Consider the following 12828-nt stretch of genomic DNA (forward strand, 5'->3'; position numbering starts at 1 on the left):
CAAGCTTCCTCTGATATCTACATAATAGAAAGACATTATGAAAACTAAAGATGAATAACTTTCATTATTGATCAAATAACTTTGATGAACTATAAAACCCTCTGAACAAAATATTAACAATTCAGATCTAGCAATATATTTTTTAAAAATTTATGACCACCAGCCTAGGCTGTATAGTGAGACGCTATCTCTAAAAAAAAATTTTTTTTTTATATTAGCCAGGTCCAGTGGTACATGCCTATAGTTCTAGCTACTCCGCAGGCTGGGGCAGGAGGATCACTTGAACCCAGGAGTTAGAGGCGGCAGTGAGCAGTGATCAATGATTGCACCACTGCACTCCAGCCCGGGCAACAGAACAGACCTCATCTTAAAAAAAAAGAATTGGCCAGGTGTGGGGGCTCATGCCTGTAATCCCAGCACATTGGGAGGGTGAGGCGGGTGGATCACCTGAGGTCAGGAGTTCGAGACCAGCCTGGCCAACATGGTGAACCCCCATCTCTACTAAAAATACAAAAAATTAGCTGGGCATGGTGGTACATCCTGTAATCTCAGCTATTTGGGAGGCTTAGGCAGGAGAATCAGTTGAACCCGGGAGGCAGAGGTTGCAGTGAGCCAAGACTATGCCATTGCACTCCAGCCTGGGCAACAAGAGCGAAACTCCATCTCAATAATAATAATAATAATACAACACAAAAAAACACACACATTCAACCTGATATTAAAAACCTGTAGCTAGCATTGTATTTTATAGTAAATACTGAATGCTTTCCCCTTAAGGTCAGGGAAAATGCAAAGATGTCCACCCTTGCCTAGGCTAGGACATCATCCTGAAGATTTTAGCCAGTGCAATAAGACGGGGGTGGGGAAAAGGTATACAGGTTGAACATCACACACACACACAGAGCAGGAAGCACTGTGAAGGTGGAGGCAGAGGTTAGAGTGATGCGTCTGCAAGCCAAGAAACACCAAGGATTGCTGGCAACACCGGAAGCAGAAGACAGGCATGGCACATATTTTTCCTCAGAGCCTCAGTAAGGAACCAGCCCTGCCAATGCTTGATTTGGGACTTCTGGCCTCCATAAGTGTGGGAGAAAATACCTTTTCTGTTATTTTAAGTCACCCTGCCAGTTTGTGGTAATTTGTTACAGTAGTCACAGGAAACTAATACACTTCACCATGTTAAAAAAAAAAAAGGTAAATGAAATGTCATTCATCACAGTGTTGTTTGTAGTAGGACAAAACTGGAAATATCAAGAGAATCGACTAAATGCAAGATGGTGGAACGCTATACAGTTGTGAAAAAGAAAAAAGCTCCTTATAGATGGATGTGGAATGTGCTTTGTAACAGTCCCCACAGGAAGGAATGCTACTGTAAATGGGTGGGTTTATTTACAAGGGACATGTCACAAAGGTGTGGACAGGGGTAGAGGAACTGTAAGGGAGACTGCTGCAACCTAAGGCTCAGACCACAGGCTCTCGTCCACCCTGTGCCCAAGGACAGCCTGGAAAGTTGCCTGGAAGGGAACACAGCCCAGTGAAGGAACCCAGCCAGCCTGACACAATCTTGCAGGGAGGGGGCCAGATAATCCGTCTCCTGACTTCACTCTCCTCCCTCCATCCCTCCCTGAGAAGCACCCTGTGTGGTGGCCCATGCTATCAGCATATGCCCCACCCCCAACCCCAGCAGAAGGTAGCATGAAGTGTGGAGAGTGCATCTGGAGGGGCATGGAAGCTGTCCAGCATAAACTTCAAGGTTAAGTTGTTTTGTTTTACAGCAAAGCACAGAACAGTATATAGTGTATGTCACCATTTCAGTAAGAAAAACAGTATATTATATGTATTGATTACATGTGCATATCAGATCTGGTCAGACTCCAAGAAAATGATTCTATCTGATGTTCTGGGAAAGGACTGGGTTGTCTGGGGAACAGGAGTCTGGTGGGGAGATTGTTTACTGTACACCATCTTATACCTTTGAATTTTAAGCCACACAAATGGTTCAAAATATTAACAGTTTATTTATATTCCAAAATATAAATAAACATTAATATTTAAGAGTTCAATATTAATGGTCTTTGCAAGGGAGGCCTGTGGACAGTGCATGATTATAATCAGTACAGGAGAAGCCGAACAGCCCCTTCTGTGGACCAGCCATGAAGGAAGACAAGAATAAGCATGCCCACCTGTCAGGTAATGCCTGCAGCACAGTGGGCATCAGCACCCCGGAGATAGCTTTGTAGAGGATGGAGTCACACACGCCGACAATGTTCACCACTGTGGAGGAGCCCAGCACAGGCAGCATGTGGGGCGGCATTCCTTGCCAAAAGTGCAGAAGGAAACTTTGAACCTGTATTGACCCACAGAGAGAAGAACCATGAGGTTACCCAGGGCCCTCCCAACAGAAACTTGGGACTCCACCAAGGCCAACCCAGTCTACAACGCTGTCATTTACTTCCCCTGCAGTGGCAGAAGCCACCCCCAGCCTGCCACGTTGTAGGAGGCCCTGGGAGTTTCTCCCACTTCAAGTCTTCCCTCTGCCTAGGCATGCAACATGCTCACTGCTGGAGAACTGCCTAGCCTAGCAGGCTGGGGTCTCCTCTGCCCCAAAAGATGAAGCACTTTCACCCATCAGCCCCTTCAATGCTTACTGGGGCCTGGGAAGAGTTTAAGGAAAGGAAGGTGGGGCGTTGTTTTTAAAAAGGTCGGAGCACTAGTACTCACTATTCTTTGAGCCCACTGAACCTCAGGGGCCCCTGGGTTTTCTGGGAAGGAAGGGAAAGGTATGGGAGTTGCACATAAAAGGAGTGTGACTGAAGGGAGGAGAGTAGGTGCCACACACACAAAATTCTCCTGATTCAAATTTGTGCATCAAAGATTGGGTCAAGTGCAAGAGGCTTTTCATGTCGGAATTCTTCCATTTTCCAAATCTCCCTGGCCAGTGGGTGCTATATGGGATGCTAGATGGTGACACCTGAGTGGTAAGCTATGCGGATACATGAAGTGTGTATATTGACTTTTTAAAACTCCCCAAACCACTAGAAAGAACCAGATTATAGCAGGCACCCAGAAATGCAATTATTATTAATATGACGACAGCAGGAACTTGAGCCACATTGTTACTGAATGAAGGGCAGAGTGAATGTCCAAAGCAGAGAACCCCTTGCTGCCTCCCCTACACCTCTGTCTTTTAGCTGTGGGTTAGATGTTGAGTAGAATAGGAGGTGGAGGGGTGGGAAAGTTAAGGGAAGTAAAGAGAAATAGTAGAAAATATTAACTGATGTATATAATAACATTTGAGAATATCTAGACTTCAGTTATCAACTAACATCTGCAGCACTTCTCCAGTTGGGGAGCAGCCCATCTCGAAGCTGGGGAACACATAACTCTGAATTTTTATACATTCCAATGGGTTTCTGTATCATGTTTCCTTCTCCCCTCAACAGATGGGCACTCTTGAGTTCCACATGTAGCATTATCCACATCCCTGGTTCCCCAAATCAATCCTGATTTGGTGTGGGAGATAATTGAGTCCCTCTAGTCTAAAACTTTGGAGCAAGTATTATTGCCATTTTAGCTTTCTTTTTGGCGGGGACAGAGTCTTGCTCTGTTGCCCAGGCTGGAGTGCAGTGGTGTGGTCTCGGCTCACTGCAACCTCCGCCTCCTGGGTTCAAGCAATTCTCCTATCTCAGCTTCCTAAGTAGCTGGGATTCTAAATGTGTGCCACCACACCTGGCTAATATTTGTATTTTTAAAGTAGAGACGGGGTTTCACCATGTTGACCAGGCTGGTCTCGAACATCTGACCTCAGGTGATCTGCACGCCTTGGCCTTCCAAAGTGCTGGGATTACAGTGAGCCACCACACCTGGCCACCATTAACTTTCTTTATTGAGTACCTACTATATGCCAGGTACTTTGCTTAGATTTCATATAATACTCATAATACTATAGCTGAGAATCATTACTCTTATTTGCAGAGATATTAGTTGTCCAAAGCCAGACAACCAGTCAGGGAATGGATAAGATACAGCCTATGTCTGCCTGAGTCCTTCCACAATCTCTCTTATGGCTAGTTTGTTCTTCACATGGTAACTGGGTTTCTACCCCATTCCTGAGGCTCATGTCTCTCCCTAGGCTGCTGTCCACTTCCCAGCTTTCTGCCCCTGCCCTGGTAACCTGCAGCATCCTTCAGGCCCCTCCAAGGAGTAGGGCCTAATTTTCCTCTGACCAGGCTGCCTCTGGCTAGTGGAGCATGCCCCGACTCTAGCCTGGTGACTCCATCTCAGCCTCGTGTGAATAGGCTTCCTTGATGCCTGCAGCCTGCACTTTACTGGATGGAAAGCTTGGAGGATAAGGAACAGGGAGAAAGGCATGCCCCTCTGACTTTTTAGGAGGGAAGTGGCGATTACCGAAAACATGATCATAGTGGTTAATGAAGTCAGGTCTGTAAATCGAAAAGACTTCAGTTAGAGTCTTGTTTATTCCATGACAGTGGAAATACTGCAAAGTTTTCGTCCAGATTGAAAATTAAAACAAAATCTGGAGGAGTGAAGACTGACTTGCAGGGTTCTAATCCTGGCTCCACTACTGAGGAGTATCACATCTCTAAGCCGCCATTCCCTTTCTGTGAAATGGGGATAAAAGCAGTATTCACTGTATAGGTTTTGGTAAAGATTTCTAAAAAGTGCTTCTAGTGCTTGGCACATAGTAGATGCTTAATAAAGGCTAGCTGTAGGCCGGGCGCGGTGGCTCACGCCTGTAATCCCAGCACTTTGGGAGGCCGAGGCGGGTGGATCACGAGGTCAGGAGATTGAGACCGTCCTGGCTAACATGGTGAAACCCCCCTCTACTAAAAATACCAAAAAAAAAAATTAGCTGGGCGTGGTGGAGGGCGCCTGTATTCCCAGCTACTCTGGAGGGTGAGGCAGGAGAATGGTGTGAACCCAGGAGGCAGAGATTGCAGTGAGCCAAGATAGCACCACTGCACTCCAGCCTGGGTGACAGAGCAAGACTCCATCTCAAAAAAAAAGAAAAAAAAAAAGGCTAGCTGTTCTTACTACTATTATATCATGGAGGCACTACCACTACTGGGCTCAAGAGATCAGTGTCCTGCTCTAGGTGTTTGAGACTTTCTTGCCTACATTTCTGAGTGTCACCCAGCCAGGATCTCTACTGTGGCTCTGCTCACCTATCAAGACTTCTGTCATTGAGGAACCCGGTGGCTGACCACTAGCATGGCCTGAGCCTGGAGATGTCCATGGCTTTTGGACAAGGTACTTGCCCTCCAGAGGACCCTCCACTGTCCCGATTCCAGCTCACTCCCTGGGCATCAGGCTCAGGTCAGGTCCTGGGCCTTCTTGTCTGCTCCTCCAACTCTGAGTAAGAAGCTCTGCCCAGCTGATTCTTGAGTTGATAGATTTTGAATTCATTTGCCTTACTTAGCTCTTCTTGCAGGCAGCCGTACCCCTTTTTTTTTATATGAGCAGTCAATTTCTAGCAGAACGTCTAGAAAAGATCAGTTGTTGTGTGGATTCAAACAAATCTGTGCAAAATCAGTGTCCTTAGCAGGCATCTGTCTGTTTGAAGCCTGTTCAAGCTGCACAGGGAAGGCTGATCAGTCCTCAGTTTCCTGAGTGGCTTTTGTAGAATGTGTATTCTTCCTTCCTACTCTCTGCATTTTAGGCCATTTATTGTTCAATGATACTTCTTCCTCCAGGTGAGAAGGAAAAGGAAGGAGGGAGAATGGCCATAGCTCAAGCGCTAAGGCTTGGAAGTTAGGCATGAAATGGACAGATGCAGTGTTTCCCTGCAGAAGGTGGAACTGACAGGATCTCCCAATGGACTGAATCTGAAGGGTGAGGGAAAGGGAAGAATCAAAGTTTGTGGCTTAAGCAATTGGGTGGAGGGGAGTGGCAATCTAAGACCTGGGAAAAACAGATTTAGGGCAGAAAATTAAGAGCTCTGGTTTGGCCGTGTTAAGTTAGATTTCAAGTCGATTGAATCTGGAGCTCAGGACTAAACATATAACTCTGAGAGTTACCAGCATTTGTAAAATGAAGATAATCATGTCTTCCTACTATTAGGGTGAAATATGATAGCTTATGTAAAATGCTTGGCATCGTGCAGGTGTTTAACAAATGGAAACATTATTAGGCAGAAGGGAGAGTTCTGATAAGTTCTTAACACCTTGCAAGCATAAACAGTGAAATAATCAGAGGCAAATGATTCCAAATTATTAATAAAATTCAGTTTCCTGAGGTATCTGTTTCAGTCTTCTAAACTCTCTGCCCTTTGTCTCTCAGCTCAGTGAAGTATGAGGAGATGATTTCCTTAGGAATACTAAGCAAATTTTCTATTTCTTTGTCCATGTTCACATTTAGTTCATTCTGAACATTGGTACCTTGTGGAAACACCTGTGCTGACTTGCAGTTGGGGTCCCTACGTGTTATAGGATTGGAAGTATCTCAACAAAATAATTACAAAAATGCCTAACATTTATCATGTTCTAGAACAAAATCAGACATTTTACATACACAATTTCATGTTCACTATGAGGTAGGTATAATTATTATTTTCATTTTGTAGCAAAAGAAATCCAGGCTCAGAGAGGTTAAGCGCCTTGCCCAAGGTCTCAGGCGAGTCAATGGGGGATTTGGGACTCAACCACAAGACTACTGAACTTTACAGCTTATTGGACAATGTAGTCTGGAGAAGACATTCCCGAGTCCCCTAAATGCAGATTCGCTTTTTTTTTTTTGAGAGAGTCTCACTCTGTCACCAGGCTGGAGTGCAGTGACACAATCTTGGCTCACTGCAACCTCCACCTCCCGGGTTCAAGCGATTCTCCTGCCTCAGCCTCCTGAGTATCCAGCTAATTTTTGTATTTTTAGTAGAGACAGGGTTTCACCATGTTGACCAGGATGATCTTGATCTCTTGACCTCATGATCCACCCACCTTGGCCTCCCAAAGCGCTGGGATCACAGGCATGAGCCACTGTGCCTGGCCTCAGATTTGCATTCTTTAGTTGCTTGACAATGTTATACGTCAATGGCATTTCTACACCTGTTCATCCATTCATCTACTCATTCACCCAACAAATATTTACTGAGAACCTAAAAGTATGGCTGGAGAGGATACAGTAGTGATCAAGACAGATGAGGTTACTGCCCTTAGAGGCTTACATTATAGTGGTAGAGACAAACAATGAACAAGTGAATAAACAAGATAATTTAGGACTGTGATACTAGCATAAGTTGTAACCTCAACCAATATTAAAGACCTAGAAGACTTGAAACCAACTGTAAAGTCAAGGTGTGCCAGATACATCCACCATCCATTTACCAATGACTTTTCTCAGATATAGGAGAAAGCCATCCTCATCAGAGGTAAAATGTCTCCCTTCATTATTCTGTGGCTGAGAAGAGTGAGTCACTTCTTGATTAGCCATCTTAAAAGCAGCCACCAAATATTCCTGCCAGTGGCGTGGAATTGGCCTAAGGGTGTCAGGGGACAAAGGACCTTGACACACCTTTGGCCCTAACCAACTGTGTGGCCTTGGCCAAGTCTCTCAACACTATGGTTGATACATCTGAAAAGAACAAGCATTTGTATGACCTTTTGCAGTTTACAAAGAGCTTTTACCAGGCATAGTCTTATCTCTTCCTTCTTGTAACACTGTGAATTCAATAGATTGGGATGAATTTTTAAATCTTCATTTCTAGGATGAGGAATTGAGGCTTGAAAGGCAGAGCCAGCTCTTGAATCCAAGCTTGGGACTCGAAGCCTGGCACTCTTCCCATAGCAGCATCTGCCCCTCAATGATTCTGCATCCTAGTTGCGGGTTACATGCCTTCCCCCCATCCCATCAGCTGTGTCTTACTTATCTCTCCAATAATGTATGGGACCCAATAGGTGTTGGAATTAAGCTAATGAAATGAAATGAAATGGGAGTGAGTTTTGAGATGAATAAGCTACATACGAACATAAGAGATGACTACCACTAGTTGTGTTGTTGGTAACTGTGGCAGAGAGGATAGTATGGGACCCAGTTAAGTGTTGGAATTAAGCAAATGAAATGAGAGTGAGTTTTGAGATGAATACGCTACATATGAACATAAGGGAGGACTGCCACTAGTTTTGTTGTTGGTAACTGTGGCAGAGAGGAAGAGCTATCCATTGGAGATGTGAGTAGTGGAAGCTGCTGTAAGTAGTGTAAGGGACCACATTCCCCAGCCCCCGCTGCATTAAGGTGGGGCCATGGGACCAGCTCCTGTCAATGGAATACGGGCAGAAGTGCTATTGTATTTCTGGGCTGACAAGGATAAGTAGGGGGTATGCCTTTCTAGTAGTTCTTTTCCCCACCCATCAGCTGAACAAAGAGGACTCCAAAGCTTTAGGGCAGGGTGGAAGGAACCTGAGTCCCTGAATCACCCCCAGCAACGCCCAGCAACCAGCCTTCCAACCAAGAACAACTGCACTGGATTGTGACATGAGTGGGAAATAAACCTCCAGTGTGCTAAGATTTGGAGAGTTATTTGTTATAGCAGCTAGTGTTGTCTTAGCCAGTCACGAATCATTATTTGTCCTGATCTCAGTGATCTTTGGAATGTAAGACAGAGCCAAACCACAGTTCAAAGGAAAGCAGGGAGTTTTCTTTCTTAAAAGAAAAAATTCACTGAAATGGTTGCTCAAGTAATTTGGGAGATTTTAAAGTACATTTTAGAAGTCTAGTGGGTAAAAGTCAAGAGAAGGAAGAACAGTACTTCTTTACCAACACACTCTGTGATCTCATCTGCAGCTGTGTCTATGAGCAAAGTAATAGTGGAAGTGCTCAACAAACATTTGCTCCTAAAGCACACAGCTGTGGGAAGGCAGAAAAGTATGGGAGAAGAGCATTTTTTACCTGACATTGTTTTTATACCCCTCCACCTACAACAGCACCCCCTCCCCACAACACACATACCAAAGGAGTCTCTGGGATCTCTTCCCAGAGATAACTACTGGGAAGTTATATAAAACCAATAACTACTGGGTTTTTTATAGTCCTTTTAGAGACCATATTATCTTCTCTCAAAAAATAATAAAGTTATGTAACTTTATTATTGGTTATTGTTCTTCCATCCTTTCTCATTTCCTCTCTCCATTCTTTAACTACAATATTTTAAAATTAAATGGACTTCTTACATTGTTTGTATTTAATGATGGCCCTACTGATGGGATTTGATGGAAATCTATGGATCAGATCTTGGGAATGGAGGGTAACCAGCTCCAGATATACCAAAGTGGGCAAGCCTCAGGAAAAGCCTAAATATACAAAATAGAATAAAGTTTTTTATATATTTTTTCCAAAATGTAAGGAAGCTTTTCTTTAGCTTCTCTGAATCTATAATCCTGGGTATAATGATACGCTGGCAAAATGATCTTCCTAATGTGCTGATAGGCCTGGAGGCAGTTCACCAGTTCAGTCAGACGAGGAGGCCAAGTCCACTGCTATACACACGTCAGGTCTGTAAAGTGGGGATAATAATCATACCTGCTTCATGGGCTCCCATGAGGATGAAGTGAGCTAATGGGTATCCAGGAAGGGCTTCCAGATGCCAGGCCTGGCACCTAGCAGGAGCTCATGAAATAGGAGCTAGTGCTATAAGATTTTTAATACCGAGTATTCACAGCTCAACCCTTCTTGACCTACCTCATCAAAGTTGGCTCTTATTACAGTGTCCAGTATTCTCTGACAGTGTGTTCTGTACATCATAATAAAGGTAGAAACCTGTGGGGGTGGGTGGAGAATCAACAACAAAGACATACATTAATATCCATTGCTGCTGCCCTTGGACTTTCAGTTTTTAAGTCATTTCTTCCCTTTGGTGGGGGATGGAATTCACTTAACACCTGGCTCAGCCTACTAGACGCAGGTGAGACTGATTTTCATTGGGTGATATTCTCTGACCCTCAGCTCCCTCCTCTGTGCTCACACAGCACGAGTGGATTTCTCCCTGAGGTACAGAATGTGCTGGTTTCTCCTTCTGCCCCCATTTTCCACCCCCTGAGACTGTGAGCTCTAGGAAAACAAAAATGCTATCTTATTCATGCTCATGTATCCAGCACCTAGCACAGTGCCTGGCACGTAGAGCTAAGCAGGGCTTATGGAACTAAATTCTCTTCATTGGCTGAGACCACTACAAAGTTGAAATCAGTGTATAGTTATATGAAGGTGATTCTGCCTAAGTCACCATAAGACATTTGGAAATTCTCTGCAATGTGCTTAGCAAAAAAAAGAATAAAAAAAAGAAAAAGAAAAAATCTCCCCCTTCATTTATTCAATCATTTTTTTTTATTTTTATGTTTTTTTAATTATCTGAGAATTTTAAATCCATGGTGCAGGAAGTTCATTTGTGTGTTTATTGACCAAAAAAGCAAATTAAGAAAAAATATTTATCTATTTCTTAGATTTAATGTATCCTTTACAGATATAAGTTCATTTTCTTCATTTCAGAACATAGACATGCATTTTACGTAAACTTAAGTTGACTTATAGAAGCATCTGTCTCCCTAATTGACTCTAAACTTTCTGAAAGCAGGACTCATCTCATTCTTCACTGCATCCCAGATCCTAGTGTGACATGGAGACTTAGTAGAAGCTCAATGTGTTAGAGCAGCACTGGGTTGCATCAATAGGTGCATTAAAGATATGATACTCAGCTGGGGGCGGTGACTCACACCTGTAATCCCAGCACTTTGGGAGGCCGAGGCAGGCAGATCATGAGGTCAGAAGTTTGAGACCAGCCTGGCCAACATGGTGAAACCCCCGTCTCTACTAAAAATACAAAAATTAGCTGGGTGTGGTGGCGGGCACCTGTAATCACAGCTACTTGGGAGACTGAGGCAGGAGAATTGCTTGAACCCGGGAGGCAGAGGTTGCAGTGAGCCAAGATTGCACCACTGCACTCCAGCCTGGGTGACAGAGCAAGACTCCATCTCAAAAAAAAAAAAAAAAAAGGTGCGATACTCCAAGGGAAACTTCCCCAAATTTGTTTTTCCAGTAACTTGCTCCAAATATTCCATGATCAAAACTATCAGATTCACTATACCTATAAAATCTTCTTTGACTGTTAGACTATGATTTCATCCAAATCCCCTGCAGCACATGGGAAAATGAACTTTATCCTGTGGAAAAGCAATTCAGACGGGAGCGGTTCTTTCCTCATGAAATGAGACAGCATAAGATCATAGGACAGGTATGCAGGTAGACAGAAGATAGATGATAGGTAGACAGACAGATAGGCATACATGATAGAGATTGATAGAGCAAATTTGATTTTAGAATTGTTTTGGATTTACAGAAAAGTTGTAAAGATAGTACTGGGAGTTCCCATATGCCTCACCCCTATTGTTAACATCTTGCATTGCTAGTATATATTTGTCACAACTAATAAACTGATGGTGATAAATTGTTATTAACTGTAGTCCATGCTTTATTTGGATTTCTTTTCTTTTTTCTTTTTATTATTTTTATTTTTTTTGAGATGGAGTTTCACTCTTGTTGCCCAGGCTGGAGTGCAATGGTGCAATCTTGGCTTACTGCACCCTCCGCCTCCCAGGTTCAAGCAATTCTTCTGCCTCAGCCTCCAGCTGGGATTACAGGTGCCCACCTCCATACCCAGCTAATTTTTTGTATTTTTAGTAGAGACAGGGGTTCACCATGTTGGCCAGGCTGGTCTCAAACTCCTGACCTCAAGTGATTCACCTGCCTCAGCCTCCCAAGTGCTGAGATTACAGGCGTGAGTTATCTCTCCCGGCCTGGATTTCTATCTTTATATTTTTAAACTCACTGTTTTGCAATAAGTGTGTGTGTGTGTGTGTGTGTGTGTGTGTGTGTGTGTGTGGTGAGAGAGAGAGAGAGAGAAACCACCCACCCCAAAGAATCACTTTAGTTGTGGTTACCTTCTCCTCAGGCAGGCTGGCTGGCAGATTTAGATCTTTGACATTGGGAAATTCTGGCAGCAGCGTTCCGAGTTTGGACCGGGGTGAATATGCCACTGTCTGTTTGCTCACTTCTTTCTTGCCTGTCTCACTCACCCAGGCGGCTCCTTTCTTGGAATACATCACATCATAATATTGGGAGCTTTCTTTCACTGCAATGCCATAGTAATGGTACCTGGGCCACAAGGGGAGGGAGAGAGAGAGAAAAAAAAAGAGAGAGAGACCAACATGCACTATTATTAAGTGAGGTTTCCTGAGTAGGGGGTGTTGCCCAAGGCCAAGGAAAGCTGGGGCCATCCTACCTGGGGATAGAAGAGTTAACTCTCCTGTAAGGCTAAAATATCTGAAATATAGAATTGAAACAAAGTGCCAGCCATCAATCAGGCAGGTAAAAATAACCAAAATTGCCTCCTACAGAAAACGTTAAGTCAAATACTTTGCAAAGCAGAGAGGGGATGAAAAATTTTCCATTAGTACTTGATCTCTCATGTCTAGCCAAATGGGATCCCAGCACTTGAGTGTCCCTTCTCTGTGGGGACCCAAGCAAGATACGTTTGTGACTACTAACTGTACCTCCAATACAAATTCATTTGGCCTTTGGTTTTCTTTTCTTTTCTTTTTTTTTGAGACAGAGTCTTGCTTTGTCACCCAGGCTGGAGTGCAGTGGTGCAATCTCAGCTCACTGAACCTCCATGCCTCCTGGATTCAAGAGATTCTCCTGCCTCAGCCTCCCAAGTAGCTGGGATTACAGGCGTGCGCCACCACACCTGGCTAATTTTTGTGTTTTTAGTAGAGATGGCATTTCACCATGTTGGTCAGGCTGGTCTCGAACTCCTGACCTCGTGAT

At 43.9% G+C, this 12828-nt stretch overlaps 1 protein-coding gene across 5 annotated transcripts in view; it reads right to left on the reverse strand.

Annotated features, from left to right (window-relative positions):
• The window catches only part of RFX4 (regulatory factor X4), a 179054-nt gene that overhangs the window by 61718 nt on the left and 104508 nt on the right, over nucleotides 1-12828 (reverse strand). For all 5 annotated transcript variants that reach the window (XM_033220778.1, XM_033220779.1, XM_033220781.1 and 2 more), the window contains 3 exons: nucleotides 11943-12156; nucleotides 9691-9768; nucleotides 2184-2347 (listed from right to left, as the gene is read on the reverse strand). In XM_033220778.1, coding sequence (XP_033076669.1) covers nucleotides 2184-2347; nucleotides 9691-9768; nucleotides 11943-12156 — 456 coding nt within the window. The remainder of the gene's footprint in view (nucleotides 1-2183; nucleotides 2348-9690; nucleotides 9769-11942; nucleotides 12157-12828) is intronic.

Source organism: Trachypithecus francoisi, unplaced genomic scaffold (assembly GCF_009764315.1).
Source record: "Trachypithecus francoisi isolate TF-2019V2 unplaced genomic scaffold, Tfra_2.0 Lachesis_group11, whole genome shotgun sequence".
NCBI lineage: Eukaryota > Metazoa > Chordata > Mammalia > Primates > Cercopithecidae > Trachypithecus > Trachypithecus francoisi.